The 21729-nt window shown below is 38.3% G+C and overlaps 1 protein-coding gene across 1 annotated transcript; it reads left to right on the top strand.

Annotated features, from left to right (window-relative positions):
• Positions 1-556: 556 nt before the first annotated feature.
• Positions 557-15012, top strand: Ccdc196 (coiled-coil domain containing 196). The gene is given in 11 exon segments (XM_021179512.3): positions 557-581; positions 3464-3613; positions 3715-3867; positions 5043-5139; positions 7337-7414; positions 7592-7675; positions 8161-8220; positions 8613-8754; positions 14438-14487; positions 14772-14810; positions 14812-15012. Coding segments are annotated over 10 exon segments (834 nt in total). The 5' UTR covers positions 557-581; positions 3464-3566; the 3' UTR covers positions 14896-15012.
• Positions 15013-21729: the final 6717 nt, after the last annotated feature.

The following is a 21729-nucleotide window of genomic DNA, read 5'->3' on the forward strand; positions in this document are numbered from 1 at the left end:
GTTCCACCAATCACCTGAATTTCTCAACTGTGTTTTCAGTTTGCCAGCTACTGATGGGCAAAACAGAATACCTGCTGATTAATACCATGACAGATCTCCAACTTCTAAATCCACCTTGACCTTTAACACTACATAGTGATGTTTTTGACTCTGGCTGGTTGGCTTTCTTTTCCTACTGCTCGGGTGCAATTCTAAAACTCATGACATCACTCTTCTTCCCACCAAACACTGTCAATCACCAAGTGACCTATGTTCTACTTTGAGTTCCTCCACTTTCAACGATTATCTAAACTTTACCCTCCCTTCTTCCTGTACTACATGCTGATACAGAATATCAACTAGCCCCCCTCAATTGGACTTGGCTTCTGTTTCAAAGAATTGTTTTTGTTAAATGCTTTTCACTCTAATATCCACACACATCATTGTAAGGTGAATATAGTCCTTGGAATTCATATTCCAAGTTGAAGAAATGGACATTAGAATGTTAGGAAATAAACATGGCTGATTGGCTGTAGCAAAGATTACCTCAGAATAGCAAGTGTTCTTCTTGGAATCATTCACAAGCAAGGGCAGAGAAGAAGGTGAGTTGGGATGCTGCCTGCTCATTAAATGCTTTAATATTCTACCACAGTTCTGCCTGCCAAATGTCACAACATGAAATTTAAATAGGCTAGACTTCAGTGAGCAATGCCATTTTTGTCCTTTACTATTTGCTACCACCTGCCACATATGCAGTCTAAGATACTATCAGTAATAGCTAGTTCACCCACTACCTCCTTTTAGCAGTGAGAATTTGACTCCCCTTCATTAAGTTGAACATTTTTTGTGGACAGTCCTAGGGCAACCAACATGAATTATTGTTAACATGCTGTGGTTTTTTTCTAATTTAATATTTCTGTCACGTACAACCTTCAAGTGACACATGAAAACTTTAGGAAAAGTATTTGTAAAAATTGTCTGAAAAGAAGCTTTGATGTAGAGGATACTTAGGTTTGTATTCTATCTAACTATCTATGGGCAGTTTTCTATCTATCTATCTATCTATCTATCTATCTATCTATCTATCTATCTATCTATCTATCTATCTATCTAACTAACTATCTATGGTTTGTATTCTATCTATCTATGGGCAGACCCATATTTTGTGAGATTCTGGTCATACATAATTTGGGAGAAGTCTCTATTTTCAAAAATGATCTTAAATTCAGAAAAAGGTTCAGAGCTTTTGGAAGAGATCTTGAAAATGAACGGCTCTTCTGATTAAGCTCCACAGATAACAGCTTTTTAAAAATTTTGGCCACTTAGTTGGAGCATTAAACAAACCCAGACCAAGTAAAATCTCACTAGATGTGAACATCTGACACGAGCCAGGCACATCACATATTGCATGCTCACACCAAGCTCCTCAGGTTAATAGCTCATTCTTTTGTAAACACGGAAACCTCATCAGGCTCAGAGTTTTAAAACTTGCTCACGGACAGCCCACTGCTTACAAAGAAGCTGGTACTCAAACCAAGTTCTGGCAAACAAGATTGCTCATTCTTTTTTCAGCACTGATGTTTGCCTTTCAAATTCCTCCAAAGATAAAGGATTGAAATTACTTTGGAGAAAACATCTCAAAATGGTTGGTCAGTACTTGAAACAGCATGCTTTAATTTTTATCACATAAAACTTTTTAAAGGGCACATTTAAAAATATATAATTCCTTGGACTATCTTTTACTTCTTAAATGGCATAGGTAAAAAAGGCTATCTTTTCTTTCTTTCTTTCTTTCTTTCTTTCTTTCTTTCTTTCTTTCTTTCTTTCTTTCTTTCTTTCTTTCTTTCTTTTCTTTCTATTTATTTTACAACTCAACACCAGATCTTCTTTCCTTCCAGTATCCCCTCTCTTAAGTCCCCCATTCCAGCTTCCCCTTCTCTTTTGAGAAGGGGAAGCCCCCTCTAGGTATTATCCCCACCAACAACTCCCCTTCTTCCTCCCCACCATCAAGTCACTGGGGGACTAGGCACATCCTTTCCCACTGAGGCCAGATAAGGCAGTCCGTTTAGGGGTGGGGGATCCACAGGCAGGCAGATAAGGTAGTCGGTTTTTGGGGGGGGGGATCCACAGGGAGGCAGGCAACAGGCTCAGGGACAGCCCCTGCTCCAGTTGTTAGGAGACACACATGAAGACCAAACTGCTCATCTGCTACATATGTGCAGGGGACCTAGGTCCAGCATAAGCTTGCTCTTTGATTGTTGATTCAGTCTCTGAGAGCCCCCAAGAACTCAGGTTAGTTGACTCTGTTGGTCTTCCTGTGAATCCTCTTCAGATCCCTCAATCCCAACTCTTCTGTAAGACTCCCCAAGTCCAACTAATGTTTGAATGTGAGTCTCTACATGCTTAGTGGAGCCTGAGGACAGTTATGCTAGGTTCCTGTCTGTAAGTATAAGAGAGTATCATTAATAATGTTAGTATTGGTTCTTGCCTATGAGATAGGTCTCAATTTGGGGCAGTCATTGGTTGGGCATTCCTCAGTCTCTGCTCTGTCTTTTTCCCTGCACATCAAATGTGTAGGCAGGACACATTTTGGGTCAAAGGTATTGTGGGTAGGTTGCTGTCTTATCCCTCTACTGGGAGACCTGCTTGGCTACAGGAAGTGACCACTTCAGGATCCATATGCCCCACTACTAGGAGTCTCAGCTACAGTTGATCTTAAGCATTCAGAAGATGTGTGATTCTAATGCAGGTAGAGTAACAGAGTCAGAACTGTTGTGTGGAAGTGAGCTTAGGAAATATAGCCTTCCAGAAAAGAACCTGGTTGGGGAAGACACCTGACAGTATGGATCTTTCCAGACTACATCTCCTCCTTACATGCCTAATACTCTTTCCCCTTGATGTTATATCAAAGTTCTGTTTTGCATTGGCTGGGTTAGTTTGGAAAGAAAGTCTTGCTACATAGCCCAAGGCTGCCTCCCTAGCCCTGGGATTATAGGTGTGACTCACCACACTCAGCTGACAGATGGAGTTTTAAAGATTGGCGGGGAAATGAAAATGGTTTACCCACTGCTACATTACATCATAGAGTTTGCCAGTTTAACCTCTGTCCATTTAAAAATTTTGGTTAGAGGTGTTTTCTTTTCCCAAGCCCCCAGACATTGGTGCTGTTATCTTTTTAGCCTTTTATCACTCACAAAGGTCTGTTACCATAGTGTTGATGAGTTCTTTTTGATAAATCACCATTTTCTAATCTAACGGTAATTTTATAATGTAAGCACTCTCGCTGTGACTCTATTCTATTCATTCAAAGATTTCAGAAGAAAACTTTGGGGTTTTGGCTAAACCTAAGACAAGAATTAATATTGTAGTTAAGTATTTTCAGTCATCAAGTAGCTACTGATGCTACTTTAAAGTATCTGCTGACTTTGTGATCTTGGTGCTATTGTGACCTCAAGCTGTAGCTAAAATCAGTCTAATGCAACAGGAACTTCAAGAACAACAGCCCAAAAATGCTATCTTAACTGCATGGAGAAAGGTGGCTCATATTTTCAAGAAGGCCTCTTTATTGTTAGGAGTTTCCTTTCAAGATGACAAGTGGCACAAACTCTTCAGAATCTGGCTTGTCCTCAAAAAAGTGAGTCTCTGGTAGGGGAAGCCAAATGGCAGCTGCCCGGAAGGGGAAATGGCTGTTAATTCACCCAAGCTACAGATAGGTTATTGTATCTGTTCCCACAGAAATTCTAAAATATATGACAACTACTTGAAAGAAATGAATGAGGATTTAAAGTTAAGGAAGCAGGAGCTTCTAGAGATGCTGAAACCTCTGGAAGATAAGAACAATCTCTTATTGCAGAAGGTAATGGCGAACTTGGAGGAAAAACAAAAGAGGTAAGGGCCCCTCTTCAGCTCCTTTGAGATAGAAAGTCTGTAGAATGCAACCACCGTAGGATTAGTAATAAGTATCACTGGTTTGTTTTATCTATACAATTAGACAATCAGCTCCATTAGAATATATTTCCCACTACAAAATCAGGACAAATAGGAACCCTTCATTTTATTTGTTTTTACATAAATATGACTTGATCCTCATCTCATGAAGCTACAGTTACTCTTCCCATAGTGCCCACCCATGAGATAGGTAAAGGCCTTTAATAGCATAGCCCCATCATTATTATACTGATCCCTGATACTTTTGCTTATTTATATTGGTAGAATTACTTTAGGGTAAACACTTGCTCTTCCTATATTAAGCAGAAAAGTGATGATTTCTTTCTGAGCCTAGGAGCTCTTTGGGTTAGGGAGATGAGAATTTAAATCGTTGCTAGAAAATTGTTTCTAGCAACGTCCAAGCCTCTGCTTCCTTTCTCATCAAAGGAAGTATCACTTCAGTTGATCTTCTTTCTATAACCTTGAGTGTAAGCACTCAAGAAACTCAGATCTGGGGAGAATAAAACTCAGCAAGTAGTCTAACACCAGCTGTTTGTAAACCAGCAATATACATCTCTCTTGGAGCAAGAGAGCATGTTAGATCTGGCATTCTACTCAGATCCAGGGAGGGAAAAGGACAGTAACACAAACATAAATTAATGACTGCCTTTAAATAGTATCCTTCTCATAGTCAGGCTTGACACTAATTCATATTTGGATACTCACAGGGGTAGAAGGAAGCAGACAGATGTGTGATGGGAATAATTCTGGAATTCATTTGAAAGATGTCAAAATTTCCAATTTCTTCTATACAGAGGTAGAAACACCCCTTCCCTCAAGTCATGCACTAAAACATTCTTTTCAGAGGGTGGAAAGCACTTTTCCTGGCTGTTGGAGACCTAAGTTTTGAATATTAAAGAGCCCAGAATTCATTATTGAGTTTATACCTTCAACTAATGTCGTCAATTAGGAATGAACTCATCCCAGGGACACTTTGGGTGTTCAGGACCTTTCTCATGCCTGAGTTTCCAGCCTCTGCTGAACCTTCATGGAAGAATACTTTTTGGCTGACTGCAGATATTAAATTTACCTTTGAAAGGGCACATATATTTAATGATTTCTCTCTTTTCTTCTAGTCTGCAGATAATGAGGCAGATCATGGCAGGGAGGGGATGTGACGAATCTTCAGTCATGGAGCTTGTTATGGCACCAGAGGAGAGGAAACCGAACCTGGTGAGATGCTGTCAGTAGATGCTAAGGCCGTAGCTTCTTGCTCTGCTGTGGCCATATGCAGGGATGAATACTCATCTCTGCTCTTTGATGCTTCAAATCTGTATCTCTTTGATCTCTTTCTGTATCTACAAAATCCAACGTGATGCTAAGGAAATCAGGTTGGATGATGGAAAGAACGGGGGCTAGTTAGCAAGATTCTAATTATTTTGTTTGTTTTTGGTTTTCAAGACAGGGTTTCTCTCTGTAGCCCTGGCTTTCCTGGATTCTATGTTTTTTTACTTAAAAAAAAAGGTTTCATTCATTAGTTGATGAATATAAGAATATTAACTCTTGCCGGGCAGTGGTGGCACATGCCTTTAATCGCAGCACTTTGGAGGCAGAGGCAGATGGATTTCTGAGTTTGAGGCCAGCCTGGTCTACAGAGTGAATTTAACAACAGCCAGGGCTGCACAAAGAAACCCTGTCTTGGAAAACCAAAAGTAAATAAATAAATAATATTAACTCTTGTCATTTCTAAATGATTAAAAACACCAATCAAAAGAAAAGAAAAAGGTTGTTTTGAAAGAGTTGTAGATCTTTTTGAAGGCAATAATGTAAAAGATCTTTAAATATTAGAAGTTAATGATCTAGGCCCTGAAGAGACTTATCATATAAGAACATCTTAAGAGTTAAGAACTTATTTCTATTGATACAGCTCATAAACACCATAAAAAGTATTGTTTGAAATAACTTTTCAACTATCATCATCATCAAAATCAATTTTAGTTTTTCTATGAAATGCAAGACCTACTTACTGCCTTCCTCTGTGGTTTGCTGTGTCTGTGAATCCCTTTTCTACCATTAAACAGTTGTTTGTTTGTTTGTTTGTTTGTTTGTTTGTTTGTTTCTAACCTTACTTAACAATCAGACAAGCACATCTGTTTGCTTGGCGCTTCCTCTTCTAATAGGAAAAGAAAAACAAGATGCTTTGGAAGAAAATGGAGATGCTACGGAACAAAGTGTGGCTCTAAGGATCTCAAAAGTATTGTCCTACAGATAATGCAAAGAAACTCTCATTCCTCTGGCTCCTCACACTGATTTTCATGTCATGCTTCCAGAGATGCTCTATTTGCACAACACAGTGATATTTTTAAAAACATTCAAAGTGTTTCAGTCATCTGCTGAAAACCCTTTACAGCTCACCTTACTGTGACTTAACCAGTCTGTACCCACCTTTCCAGTCTCCTCTCTTAAAAGTCTTCCTCTTTCTCTTTACATTTCTTTCTTGTGACAGATTTTTATTAATTTTTTCATGCTATATATTTTAATTATGTCTCCCCCTCCCCCAACTCCCCCCAAATCCACAAGGCTCAGGGATCTATGCAGAAGACAGTGAGAGCCAGACATGGTGGATGACTTCAGTGAAACACTGTCTTCCCGACCCAACAGGACTAATGCACACATGAACTCACAGGGGCATGCATGCTCCCCTTGTTCTCTTCGCAACCACCACAAAGGCCTCCTTGTAGTTTCTCAAACTTGTCTTGTCTTGGCTGAAGGTCTTTGCTCTTGCTTTATTTACTCCTGCCTACAAAGTTATTTTCTCATAATTTACTTATTCTCACCCTTCAGGCCTCAGTTTAACTGTCATCTCTTCAGAAAAGCCCTTATTTGCTCTATGTAAAACAAAGCCTCCCCTCGCTTTCTTTTATTTAACCTCAGTAATGATATTGTTCAGTATCAGCTTGTACTTTTAATTATATTATTTTTAACTCACTTTTGGTCTCTCTATGTGATGTTTCCTACCTAACCTTTATACAAGAAGAAATACAGAAGAGCAATATTCACAATGGCTAACAACATAGGCTTCGGAGTCAGAAAGATCCCTGTACTTCTGTAGCTGTTATTACTGTAAACATGTGGTTTAACCTCTTCAGTTTCATCAATGATAAGAATAATTCCCAGGCTTGTGAAGATTAAACAAGAAGGCCTGTAATGTAGTAGTGAGAATAAGTAATGAAGTGGGAAGTTTAACTGTCAGTTGCATATTATATGGATCCACTTAATAGTTATTATTATAAGGAACCATTTTGAATCCCCTGTGGTAGGTATACGATTTCTATTTTGAGCCCTGAGAAGTTGGTGACTGGCAGGAACCAAAGCCCTTGACTTCATAATTACCACTGATTTAAAGCTTTGCCAAAATGTCTCTCCATAGACATTCGAGTCAGAAGAGCTCCGTGATCAACAGAAAGCATTACTAATGAAGTCCAAGGCAGACATGCAAGACAGAAAGGTGAGTGGACTTAGAATGTTAGACAAGTTCATGCCAGACTGTTGGAAATGGACCATTTATAATCAAGGCTAATTAGGGGATCTGGACTTTTGGGGTATATTTGATTTCTGGTCTGCCAAAACACTGTGTTTCCCATCTGGACCTATCTATTCCTTTATTTCTTATCTTTCCTATCAGGCTCAGAAATCCCCCTTATCACTTTGGAAGGCCAAGAGTGAGCCAGAGACATCGGATGTGGACAAAGTGGACAACATCAGGAAGGTAAACAATCACTCTGAGCAGTTGTGGCTTCTGGAACAGATACATTAATCATTATCTGCTTAAGATGTAGGATGCTCCTAAATAATGCATGTATCCTTGGGATATTGCATTTATATTAGACTGGCATTACAGGCTTCTGCAAAATCATGTTAGTTATCCTAAAATGAGAAAAATCCACACCAACAATGACAATTCCATACCCATTGAGCACTTGTTGATTTATCTTGGAAATTTATTTAGAGATATTACATTTCCATCTCATCTTCCCAAAACAAATCATTCACAGAAAATGAAGTGTTCATTCATTCATCTTTCAGCTTCTAGAGAATACATTACATGGGAAGGTCAATTAAGAAGACTGAAATAAAAACCAACCTAACAGTGAACCTTCACTATAATTTTGTATAAGGTTGTTTTAGGCTATTGAAAAAAACTGATTTTTATCTCAATTTACTTTGTCATCCAGAAGGTCTTTCTTCCACCAGGAAAAGCAACAGATGAAAATAAAATGGGTCAAATATGAGGAACAACCCAACATCCTTCAGGTACTAAGGTTTTCCAAAGCTGGTCATGGGATATATTTTTTCATACCATGAAAAGTCTTTTCACTTCATATTGTTAAGGCCAATCTTCTCATCCTCATTGTTTGTTAAAAGAACTGAATTGTGTGAGAGAGATGAAGTTATCTATTTCTGGATTTACTCTGAATATTTTTGAATCTTCAATATTCAACATTTTGTCTAGTTTTGAATAACTACTTTTCCCCATGCTTTCAATTTTGTACTACTTGAAATTATGGGAAAACAACAAATACCATCTTCCTAACTCTAAAAGACAAAACCCGAGGGCTTTATTTTAACATCTATATAAAGAAACACAGATAACAGTACATTTAGAAAAGTCCATGTTATAGGTGTTGGAAAATGCTCTCTTTCAGAATGGCTTTCTTGACAAAGTGATTGAGCTGAAAATTGAAGCCTTGAGGAACTTCCAGAAGACCAATGACTTTAAATCATCACTGTACCTACAACACAATTTTGAGACAAAGCAAGGAGCTTTGACTCTTCTGAGGTCTCAAGGTGGGTGGAGTACCATAGGTTCATAGTTGGAGGTTTTATTTTGTTTGTTAACACTTAAGCTCCCATTGCATAACAGTGAGCATCATAGTGTCTGGCACACAATCTAAGTTCAATGTGGTCTAAATAAAAATTTTCACTATTATTATTACTAATAGTGGTATTCAAAAGCTATTGTACTAAGGTAAAGAGTCTCTGTGGAAGAAATTACGTTCTCCTTTGTAAAGATAAAGTAATAGACTATATCCTTGGGATATGTAGACGATAATATTTGACATTCAAAAAACTTAGTTTCTTTTCCACCTTTACCCCTGTCCTGAGATCTAGGGTTGATCTCATACAGCACATTGGAAGAGTCTGTTGTTTCCGAGCTGAAGGCATAGGAGATAGACAGTTGGAAAGGGCTCTGAGCTCACTAATTCAGATAGTTTTCTGGGAATGCCATTGATTTCCCCTAAAGATTTTATGATATCATAGAAAAATCATAGTCATAAAAAGTAATGGAAAGGTTCCAATGGACAGGGAAAGGATTCATAAACTTTCAAGTATCTATTAATCTGAAGTCTATATTTTCAAAAGGGACGTGCTGTAGAAATCCTAATCCAAGAATGGCAATGTCCTGCCAGTATCAGGAACTCTGTATGTGATCACTTCTCGATCTTAGTCCATAAAGAGCTTGAATGTCTTATAAACATTGCACACAACACATATGACCAAATAAACAGATGAGCAAGCCAAAGAAAATGGAAAATACGTTGTTCAAGAGTATGATAATGTATGACAGAAGTGCTATTTAGTGGAGGTAGGCTATAAATGTATTTCTGGAATTCACCAGATACTCTGGATTGTCAGTGTTCACAAAGTGACCACAAACCATTTAATTAGGACAAGTATAAATGTTCATGTTACTGAGATCTAGGAGTGAATTCTCCCCCCAGGCCTTCAGAATGGGACAGAACTTTACTATGGAATTACCATAGTCAATATCTTCAATATTTCCAGAATATCTAAATTCCCTAGACTGTTTCTTATCTGTTCCTTGACACAATATGTAAACAAGTCATTATTATAAAAAAATATTTAATAAGATGGAGAGTCTTAGAATAACTTGGTCCAGGCATACAGCATTCAATCTTCGTTAATAGATAAAATTAGGAAAATTGAGGAAAACTGGATCATCCACATATACTCAGGCAGAATTCCACACATATTTTCTTTCCACCTATATTTTGAAAAGAATTGGACAGCAGGAAATTGGAAAGGAAGAACCTGGAGACAATAAGTCATTCATATACAAAAGTTAAAAGACAAAGACATAATATGAGAAAAACAGAAAGCTGTTTTTATGTCACTGAAAATTAGTCAAAGTTCATCTCAAGGGAGCCATAGAGTAAGGAAACAGTTCTTTAAATTCCAGACTTGAGTCAACCCCTCATTAGTGATTCCACTCCGTTTGCCTGCCTCAGGAGACTCCCCTACACGCAGAGAGCACTGAATCAGTCTGAACTTCGGCAGCCCACAGGTCCATGTTTTCGTTCCCTTTTTTTCACTCCTAGCAAACAAAGTGATAGGTTTCTATAGCGCTCAGCTACTACTCGTTACCACAGCGACGACCGGCAGGCGCGATCCACAGATCCTGTGTTTTACTGGCTGCATCTATGCTTACACATACTCAGAATCTTTTCGTTTATTTGAGCCCAAATGGATCTGAAACCCAACAGTCACAGATTTTGTTATGTTGACTTATTTATAAGCTCTAGCTTTATTGTTATTATTATTATTATTATTTTAAAAACACATGCTAGTTCTTACCATGGGTGTGCTGGTAGTTTTTTGTTTGTTTTGTTTTGTTTTGTTTTGACAATTTGATATATTGGGTTATCTGGGAGAAGGAAGTCTCAACTGAGAAAAATGTTTCCCTCAGATTGGCTCACAGACACATCTTTTAGGGGCATTTTCTTGATTAATGGTTGGTTTGGGAGGGCCGTCTTCTGTGGACAGTGCTACCCCTGGGCCGGTAGTCTTGGGTTATAAAAGAGAGTGGGCTGAGCTAGCCAGTAAGCAATTTTCTTCCATGGTTTTGGCTTTAATTCCCAGCTCCAAGTTCCTGCCTTGAACTCCTGCTCTGATGTCCCTTCATGTGAACAGTCACTGGGACATGTAATCCAAATAAACCCTTTCTTCCCTAAGTTGCTTTTGGTTGGAATGGCTTTCTCAGAACAGAAAAGAAACTAAAACAATGGGAGGATTGTTAAATTACAGTGTTGTCAATGGGGGTGGGGGGGAACTAGTGTAGCAGTAATACTTTCCCAACCTCTTTAGGCTGCTGTTTATTAGTAATTCATTTTTGCTACTCAGGTTGTCTTTATTTTCATTCACGCATTTATTGAAAACAAAAGCAGTTAAAAACAAAACAAAAAAAGGATCTCATTCTATAGCCTAAGCTGGCCTGGAGCTGACTATGTAGCTCATCCTGACCTCAAACTTACAGTGATCCTTCTACTTCAGCCTCCTGGGTATCAGGATCACAAGCTCCCTACCATGCTCAGCCACAACATTTGTATTACTAAGTGAAAAAAATATATAGTTTTCACAAGTAAATTTAATAATGATGAGATAGAAAAATTAACTCTAGAAAGATGGTCAAGCCTGAGGCATGTTTTATCGCTCTCGGAAGGTATAACGAACAGGAGGATTTTCTTTAAACTTTCTCCTTGGCTCTATCAAGTACAAAGCGTTGGAAAAGGTAATGACTGAGCTAGGTGCTGAAGCACTTGCTATAGTCCCAGAATACAGGGCAGAAGGCAGAGTAGTGCGAGGGCATCCTGGGTTGAGAGTTCAACTCAAAATAATTTTCCACTGTGATTTACAGGTTTTAAAGCCATGTTATAACATCTCTTAAATTCATTATAGGTGTCACTTAAAATTATTCCAAGCTAGAGAAAGCACCCAAAAAGCTGAAGAGGTCTGCAACCCTATAGGTGGAACACCAATATGAACTAATCAGTACCCCCAGAGCTTGTGTCTCTAGCTGCATATGTAGCAGAAGATGGCCTAGTTGGCCATCACTGGGAAGAGAGGTCCCTTGGCATTGCAAACTTTATATGCCCCAGTACAGGGGAATGCCAGGGTCAAGAAGTGGGAGTGGGTGCGTAGGGAAGCAGGGCGGGGGGGGGGGGGGAGGGGAGGGTATAGGGAACTTTTGGGATAGCATTTGAAATGTATATAAAGAAAATATCTAATAAAAAACCTAAAATTATTTCAATAACAAACCTTGAGAAGTTTTAATTCAATGAGAAAAGCCATGGCTCTAGAGTCAGATATATGTGTTGTAGCCCCTACACAACATAGGCAAGTTATTTGATTCTATTTTTTCTGTACTTAATATTTACAGCCACCACAGGTAGCAGGGCACTTTAACAGCCTCTCACTTCGTGCAACCCTTATAACGGCTCTGTAAGATCTGCAATACAGAGCAAGAAGCAAGCTCAGAAAACCAGGCTTTTGTGCCCACAGTTAAAGCTCGGGTTCTGGACTGAATGACACAATGGTGGTATTAAAGTTGGATTTCTTATGTCTCTTCCAGTCCTAAAAATTATGATGGGAATCCAAACTTAACTATATCGTGTCAACCTGAATTTGAGCACCAAGATCAAATTCAAGCTGTTTTTAGATATTTACAAATGGGTTGGGAGGCCTGTAATTATGTACTTAGCCCGGTAGGTGGCACCAACCACATCTAAGCCAAGTCCATAAGGAATGGTAACTCAGGAAATGTGAAATGCTGTAGGAGACTTGGCTTTCTATTACCCCTAGGACAAAATGTGCCACACATTTATAAACCAAATGAAAAATGAAGAAAACAGCCTATTGATGTTTTGTGTCATGCTATATGGCATCAAGATGTATTACTGGCAGCCTTGATTAAACATTAAACATGGTGTTCTGCCGTGCAGCTCTTAACCATTATTATTCTCCTTGCTTAACTAGTTCACCCCATTCTGAACAAAGAAACAAAAAATGAAAGCAACTGCCTACTTCCTCCATAATTCTTATCTAACACGTTTTCTCTCTACTACAAATAAGTTAGGCAATTAGGGCAGCAAAGTGAAAGGGCTGGGCTATTGCACAAGCACTATTTGAAGGCTGAGTACTCAATAGCCCTTTTGGATGGTGTTCTGGTTCCTCTAGTTTCAAAAGAATTGCATTGCTTAAGCTTGGCTTAGAGGAAAGTGGCAAGAGATCCTGGGCACACCTCTTTCCCAAATCAGGCAAATACAGGTCCTTCCATTTCAGATATTTCCAGATAGAAGGAAGTTTTCCTCCATGCTCTTGGCCAAAAATCCTTTGTCTCCTGTTGTGCTGTCTGGCTAAGTTAGTGGTGCCTTCTATTTTGTTGGCAAATAATAGAGACTTTGCTACAGTTCAAGCAATCCCTATTTGGGGAATTCCCTGAGGCCTGGGACTCACCATTACCAGTGTCAGTCTTTGCTTCAGGCATCTGATGTAAAAGAAACCGTTTCTGCTGTTCACACTCCGGGATAAGCCTTCACTTCCCCCACCTCACAGAGATATAGCATATTGGAAAGGGTTTACTTAGAATTTGGCTCAGGGTTTTTGTCAGCTCTCCTTGCTTATGTCAGCCTACTTAAGACTGCAGCTTGTGACCTTCGTTAATCACCTATCATAGAGGGCACTAAGCAATCTCTAAATTCAGATGATTTTTCTTCAGCAATAGTCTTCAGTAATAATGTAACTGTGATACGATACTTGATTTTGACCACCCCTCCCCCATATCCAAGGCTCTTAGCATTTCTTTGAGCTCTCTGAGAAGATACGGAAAGTTCTCCTTAGAAGAACCTGAAGGCTGGATATTGTGCTACTGAAGCCCAGGGAAGTGGAAAATGAATATTCCTGGGAACCTATTTTCTCACTAATCCTCTGTCCTGAAAGCAAGTTATTCCTCTCACCTCTCACCTTTCCTTCTTTAATTTCTCTTCCTGATGGCTAAAATTTTGGGACGCAGAGGCAGAAACCACAACTAGCTCAAATCTGGATCTTTCACCAAAGTACTGCTCTTAAAAAGTCTATAAACTTTGAGGCAACCTGAAGCCTTTAAACATTAAAGTGGTGTTTGTGGTATTAACAGATGATGAAACTAATTTGTCATATTTTTTTTGTTTTTCCATAAAATCTGACAGAAGTTCAGACAGAAAGAATAAAGTTAGTTCTTGTTCCCTAAACATGAATTCAGTAAAAAATTTAAAAAGTAAATTGCATCCTCACTAAGACAGTGTTAATGGGTGACAATGACTCCACTTGTTCATACCAAGTGCTCGGGAGAAGAGCAGATGCCTGAAGTGGGGTTTCCATTTTCTTTTTTAAAGACAGATTTGAATTTCAGCTAAGCAATGAATGAATAATTATTATTGTTTGTTTTTCAGATTTTACATGGAACATGAACTAAAAATTACTACTGTGTGCTAAAATTCAAATTTAACAGGATTCCTTTAGATTAGACCTAACCTAGATGTGCTTGCTATGAAACACCCTACAATTTTCTTTCTTGCCTCCCATTTCACAGCCCGTACATTACTCATTCTGCCTCTTCTTTCACTTGCTTTTACAATTAAATAATGCCATGATGAATGTTAATAGACCTCATTTTCCAAATCTTTTCCTGCAGGTGCTACAACTATGGAGAGAGCAACAACCAACAGAAACGAACTTGATATGGTGAGAGAATAACTTTCAAAACAACAACAAAACCACTCCAATTTTAAAAAGCTTAGATAATGGGTATAGATTTTTGCAAAACATTTGTTTATACATTTATGGATCTGCTTTGGCCATGTTGAGAATCCAACCCATGGCCTTGTGCATGGCAGTCAAGAGCTCTATTGTAAGCAACAACCCCAGCCCTGCAATGCATTTACTATGCATTATAACTTATGATTGTTTAGAGTGCAAACATCTGTTTTAACTTTCCCCTCTCTTCTTGTTCTTCTTCTATTTTAAAGAGAATCCCAGGATCAAAGAACTACATAGAACAACAAGGAGGAACTAGAGAAAAGTCAGTATGATGATGTAGGACAGAGGCTCTTTTTTCTGAAGTCAATGCCAGATGAAGTTCTGAAGGATTAGAAGGTTTTCCCTACATTTGCTTTGGACATTATTTGAAGACTAGATACAGCCTTTCTGTTCACTAAAATCTCTCACACCTTTATATTATTAGGTCTGTCCTTCCATTCTACCACCAAACTGGGGGAGAGATGTTGCAAATTTTGGCCCTAGGCATGTTGGGACTTGAGTATAGGTATTATAAATAGCCAATAATTAGGTTGGTGAATTTTGGGTGAAATGACTGAATTTCAAATCACATTGCTTCTAGTTAAATTCATAGACATTTTTTCTATCTCTTAAGTATTCACTTCTGGACTGATCATTGCTGGCAAGTAAGCATTAGGTGAAAAAATAAAGAAAACTCTAGCCCCTGGATGGCTCTTACTGGCTCATGTGCCATTCATTGCTTTGTGGGTTGTTCCCTTGCTAGCTAATCCCTGAATACCTTATACTCACTAGTATTACTGTTTTTAGTTTAGGCCTCCTTTCCTGCCTGAGTTACCACAGTCTATTAATTGATATTAGTGCTTCCAAGCTCTCTAATCCATTTTTCACAGTACCATACAAGCTATTTTTTTCTTTAAGAGAAATGAGATTATGTCATTCTCCATCACTTTTATTATGAAGTCCAAATTCCTTCATGGGCAATAGTTGACCTGCCTCCTGCCTAGCTCCCCAGTCTCAACGTTCACTGTTTTCCTTTCCCTCACAGTCCTATAGTAAGTTCTATGGAACTGTTTCCAGTTTCCCCGATGGATCATGAGTTCTATATACACAAACAACAAAAACAGACTCAGTAGGATTTATGTTTGTGCATATACATACACACATATATGTATTTTAACAATATTCAAAGAAAAAGAGATTATCAGCTTGAGAGTGGGGGAGACATAGATGGGGTTGGAAGGAAGGTACTTGAAGGGACTGGAGTGAGGAAAATTGATGTAATTCTATGTTAATTAAAACTTATTAAAATGAGGGGGCTGGAGAGATGGCTCAGTGGTTAGGAGCACTGACCTTCTAGAGGCCCTGAGTTCAAATCCCAGCAACCACATGGTGGTTCACAACCATCTGTAATGAGATCTGACACCCTCTTCTGGTGTGTCTGCAGACAGCTGCAGTGAACTCATAAACATAAAGAATTCTTTAAAAACATGTTTAAATGAATTTTAAAGATAAAGGTAAAAGTATTAGTACATATTAATTGCATGAAGTGATGGGTTTCATCATGGCATCGTCACACATCTATACAAAGTCCCTGGACCACACTGATCTTGACAACCCTGAAACCTTGTCCTTCACTGTCTAGCTTATTTCACTTAAAAGCAGTCTATCTCTATCAGTTTTACATCCATTTTCCCACAAATGATATTAACTTAATTTTTATGGCCCAATAATCCTCCACATATTTACACATTTATTTTACCCATTTTTTCCATCAATGGGACCCTAAGCTGATTCTATAATTTAGTTTTTATAAGCAGTGTTGCCATAGATAAGAATGTGCAAGCATTTCTACTATATGCTAATTCTGGGCCCTTTGCATGCACTCAAGAGTATTATAGCAAGACCAGGTAGTAGTCTTATTGTCAGTTTTTAAAGTTTATTTTGTGTGTGTGTGTGTGTATGCATGATATGTGTGTGTGGGGGGCATAGGTGGATGGGTGGTGGGTATGTGCCATGGTGTATGTGTAAAGGTCAAAGGACAACTTTATGGGGCTGAGGTCTCTCCATCTTTATGTAGGTTCCAGGGATGGAACTTTGGTCAAACACATGACAACTGATTTTACTTGCTGAGCCATTTTGCTTGTTCTTATGTTTAATTTTTTGAGTAATTTCCATATCGATTTTCATAGTGGCTGATCAATTTACTTCTCTACCAATAATATATAAGTTCTGTCTCCTCCCCCTATATTCTGCAACATTTTTGTTTGTTTTCTTGAAGACAGCCATTCTTACTGGGCTGAGATGAAAACTTAGTGTAGTTTTAATTTGACTTCCTTACAGTTAAGGAATTGAGATGTTTTTCTCTCAGGTATTTACTGGCTACTTAATACTTCAAGAAATATTTTCTTTTAAATTTACTCGGTCATGTACTGATTTAACTATTGTTTTTTCTTTTATTGAAAATAGATTTCTAAATTTACATTTTAGTGTTTAACCTTTTGAGTTCTTTACATATTCTGAATATTGACATTTTATCAAATACTATCAAAATTCCAGCAACATTCTTCACAAAACCAGAAAAAAGGAATCATGAAATTCAAGTAGAAGCACAAAAGACTCTGAATAGCCAAAGCAATTCTAAGCAGAAGGAGCAATGCTGGAAGTAACACGATATCTGATTTAGGAAGCCACAGTAACAAGCCAGTATTGTATCATCACAGAAACAGTCACGTAGACCAATACAACATTAGAGGACTCAGAAATACGTACAAATATCTACAGCCACCTGATTCTTGACAAAGGTACCCAAAGCATATATTAGAAGATATCTCCTCAACAAATGGGGCTATGAAGACTAGATATCTACATGAAGAAGACTGAAATGACCTCATCCTCTATATTCCCTGTATAAAAACCAATTTAAAATGGATCAAAGCCCTTACTATAAGATGAAAGATTGACATGACTGAAGAAATCATATGGAAAGTACCTTAAGATACAGAAACAGGCAATGACTTCTAGAATAGGATTTCAAGAACTCAGGACAAAATAGCAAGAATTGAAAAATAGAATGTAATTGAGTTAAGCTTCTGTACAGTAAAGGAGACAATTACTGGAGTAAAGGAGACTGCATGCAGATAGGAAAAAGGTAAATTTTCCTAAAAACGATTTTGTACGTGTGGTGTGCTGTGGAGGTCAGTTCTAGTTCTCTCTCTCTACAATATGTGTCCTAGGGACCAAACTCCAGTTGTTAGGCTTGGGAGCAGGTGCCAAGCTACCTCGCAGAACCCTGGAAGATTTTTTGAAATGTTTTTTTTTTTCAACTGGAAAAGGTTTATGAGTTCACAGAATATTAGCAATTTAAGTATAAAATTCCTTCACTTTACAAAAGAAGAAATTGAACTTCAGATGCCTTGAAAAGTGTCTAAAGACCTAGAGTTAATTCAAGCTGGCCCTGGTTACCAGAGTGCACGTATTATTACTGCCAGCTCACACTCCAGCCGAACTCGTCTTTCCCCTCTGACTATAAAAACAAGAGTCTCCAAAGCCCTGAGATGATTAGCTGCGTGTTCTGCCCACTGAGTTAGCTGAGTATATATAACCCACATTCTGTTTCAAGGGAACCACCTCTTAACTTAGACCCTGAGAGACTCTGGCAGACCTGAGGTTTCTGAAACCAATTACATTAGACAGAGCCATGAGAACAGAACACAATGATATCAAATCTAACTACTGCTGACTACTTTGAACTTTTCATTTAACCTAAGGGCCTTAGACTTTTAACTTTAACACTGTATTAAAAGAGTACCCTTTGAGTGTGTATTAAAATTTTTTTACCACTATAATGAATTGAGATGAGTATATGAATACCTACTTTTTTTGTTAATTGAAGTATGAAATAATCTGGTTTGCTTATTAGCAGAGGTTTTAACTGTCTTTAGAAATGAGTCCTGTCATGCTGGGTGTGGCGGTATGTGCCTGTAAACCCAGCACTGCTCAGGAGACAGGAAGCAAGGAGGTCACATATTTCAAGTTAACCTTGGGTATATACTGAGATCCTGACTATTTCTTTCCAAAGTTTCATATTACAAGTTCAGTATCTCTCAGACTAATCTTTACTTCCTTCAAATGCTCTAAAATTCTTCAGTTTCTTCAATACATCATAAAAAAAAAAAAAGATTTCACATCAGCCTCTGACTTTCACTGATGGCAATATAAAGTCATCTGCTAGACTGACTGGCTATTTACCAAATGGTGTCAAACTCTGATAAATGAAGGACATGGTTCTCAGGTTTATGGGCACAAATAAATTTATTTGGTTAACATAGCCAAAAGATGAGCAGCTACTAAAACTCTTAAGAGATTAAATGATAGACCAAATATCAATTTAAATTATACAACATATACAACTATAATTCTAGCTCTCAGGAAGTAGAGGCAGGAGGATCAGAAGTTCAAAGCCATCCCTTGTGTCCCTTGGTTACACAGTGAACCTGAGGCCAGCCAGGGATAGCCCCTGCAAAGGAAAAACAACACATAAAAAGCAAAAACACAGGTATATCTTCCTATTAAGTTAGAGTATGCCTATACTTAAGGTATTCTTAATCTCTTATTCAAATTATGGTGAACTGAATTGGTGAGCACTGAGTATTTGTTTGAAATATCATTGGTTTTATTAGTTTTTATATTGCAGTATGTTACTTTGATAATAAAACACCTAATATCCTTGACTGCACTTAGATTAAAAAAAAAAAACACTTTTAAAAATGTGTGTGCGTGTGTGTGTGTGTGCCACATGTATACCCCACAGAAGCTAGAGTAGGGTGCTGGATACCTGGATATGGAATGACAGGTGGTTATAAGCCACCTGGTGTGAGTAAAGGACTGTTGTTAACTGCGGAGTCATCTCACCAGCTCCCCCCCAATTTTTTTTTTTTAAAGACAAAAACAAAAATGTCGAGGCAGGCTGAGGGAAACCCTGTCCTATAAGCAACACATTTATAAACCATCTGTTTTGGGAGATACTATTCATGTAACATCTCATTTGTAGGGTCTTGACTTCCTAACTTTTAAGAGGACATTTGCTGACATTTCATCCTCCAAATTGCCTCTTACAATGACCATAAAGTGACTAGCAATGTTTATCCTACTTTCCTAAACGTAGCAAGGCCAGTGCTATCTTTAGTACACAACTACATTCATCAGACAGAAGGTGATAGTGTATAACATTTTAAAATTTATATTCTCATAGCTAGGCATGAAGCTCACCTTCAGTATTAAGTAAATTATAGCCATTTTGGACAACGGCACATTTCAAAGGTAGAGACTTCTGTAATCTGTTACATTCAGGCAAACATCTAACAGCCTCTCTGGCACCTTAGGAGGAGCCTGAACTGCTTCCAATTCAAAGTCCCTATTGCTTCATATGTTCCGTAGTTGTTATCAGAGAGTAGGGAATGGAAGGAAAACAAGGTTAGACTTACCCTCCAACCAACTAATTCTACTTCAGCAGATATGCAGGTAGATACAAATATAATCATTACTTGATGGTTCTTTTGTGGAAGGTGGGGGTGGGGACAAGAGCTCCTCACCTGACTGTGCTAGCTGCTTTCCTCCTTTGACCACTTTCTTCTAGCCGGGCCTCTATGAGACTGAGATGAGCAGGGTGGTGGTGGCACACGCCTTTAATCCCAGCACTTGGGAGACAGAGGCAGGCGGATTTCTGAGTTCGAGGCCAGCCTGGTCTACAGAGTGAGTTCCAGGACAGCCAGGGCTACACAGAGAAACTCTGTCTCGAAAAAACCAAAAAAAAAGAGAGTGGGCCTTGCCTGCCTTAGTAAATATTTGGAAATTCTTGTACTCACTCAGAAGTATGTTGTATGAATTTCCCAGGTATTTCTTCATCCAATAAATTGGCATTAAGATTAGACATCATACTTGGTAAAATGAAAGACTTTAGGGCAGCTGAAATATCTTCTTTTACAAATTCACCCATGCTCACTAACTTTTAGAACTTTCTCTTAGGGTTTGTTTTAAGAAGAAAAAAAATAAAATAAATGCTTTATAATTCGTATTTCCTCCAGTTACCAGATATTTGGTAGAAAATAAGATTTCTTAGGTTAAAACATTTTTTTCCACATCACTTTTCACTCAAATAAATTATTTTAATATGCATGTGTGTTCTGCCTACATGCATGTCTTATGTACCACATGTATATCTGTGCACAGGCAGGGACCAGAAGAGGGCATCAGATCCCTTGGAACTGGAATTATAGATGTTTGTGAGCTGCTGTATGGGTGCTGGAATTGAACCTGTGTCCTCTGGAAGAGACCCAGTGCTTTTAATCACTGATCCACTTCTTTGGGGGCATGACTTTATGTTATAGGGAAAATTTTTTTCTGTAAAGTTAAATTTTAAGCTAAGTTCTTCATTAGGAAATCAATAAACGATTTATGGAAAAGATGCTTTTGATTTGAAGAAAATTAGTTTGAACATACTCATGAAAGTTTTCACACTTGGAATTGTGCTTTTTGACTTATATAGATTGAATCCTCAATAAGCAAAAGTATAATAGACAGAATTCCTAACAAACCAATTAGAAATAACAACCAGGACATCAGCAAGATGGCTAACTGCAGGTTATGAATGCCTGTGCTACCCATCAAAAGGACCAAAACATAAAACAACTATTTTGATGATCCAATATGTGAGGGGGAGTACTGGAGTCTAGCAGGGAAACGGTAGGTACATAGTGGAAGAGGAATGCTAAGGATGACCCCACAGAGCAGAATGAAATGCCCTTTCTCTGCTGTATTGTTGCATCCGTTGAGATCAACTCAGAATGAAGAGATACTTTTGACACAAACAAGAGGTAATCAGGAAGCCCAGAGTGGCTCCACCATAGACACAGTCTTTACTGATGTAGGGTCTTGCAGGTCTCACAGGTCCTGGGCCCCGTTTAGACAGGTGCCTGGAGCTTAGACATTACCCAAGGAGGAATCTATGTTGTTTTCTGCTGCTGTCACCATCACTTTTGCTTCTTACATTATCATCCTGACACTGGATGCATCATCAGTCTGTGATAGTAACAACTGTTTCCCTTGCATTATCCAAATTAAACTTCATGCATGGTAAGATACCATTGCCACAGAGGAGCTAATAGTATATATATATATATATATATATAT

This window comes from Mus caroli, unplaced genomic scaffold, assembly GCF_978045245.1.
Source record: "Mus caroli unplaced genomic scaffold, Mus_caroli_1 scaffold_14, whole genome shotgun sequence".
Classification (NCBI taxonomy): domain Eukaryota; kingdom Metazoa; phylum Chordata; class Mammalia; order Rodentia; family Muridae; genus Mus; species Mus caroli.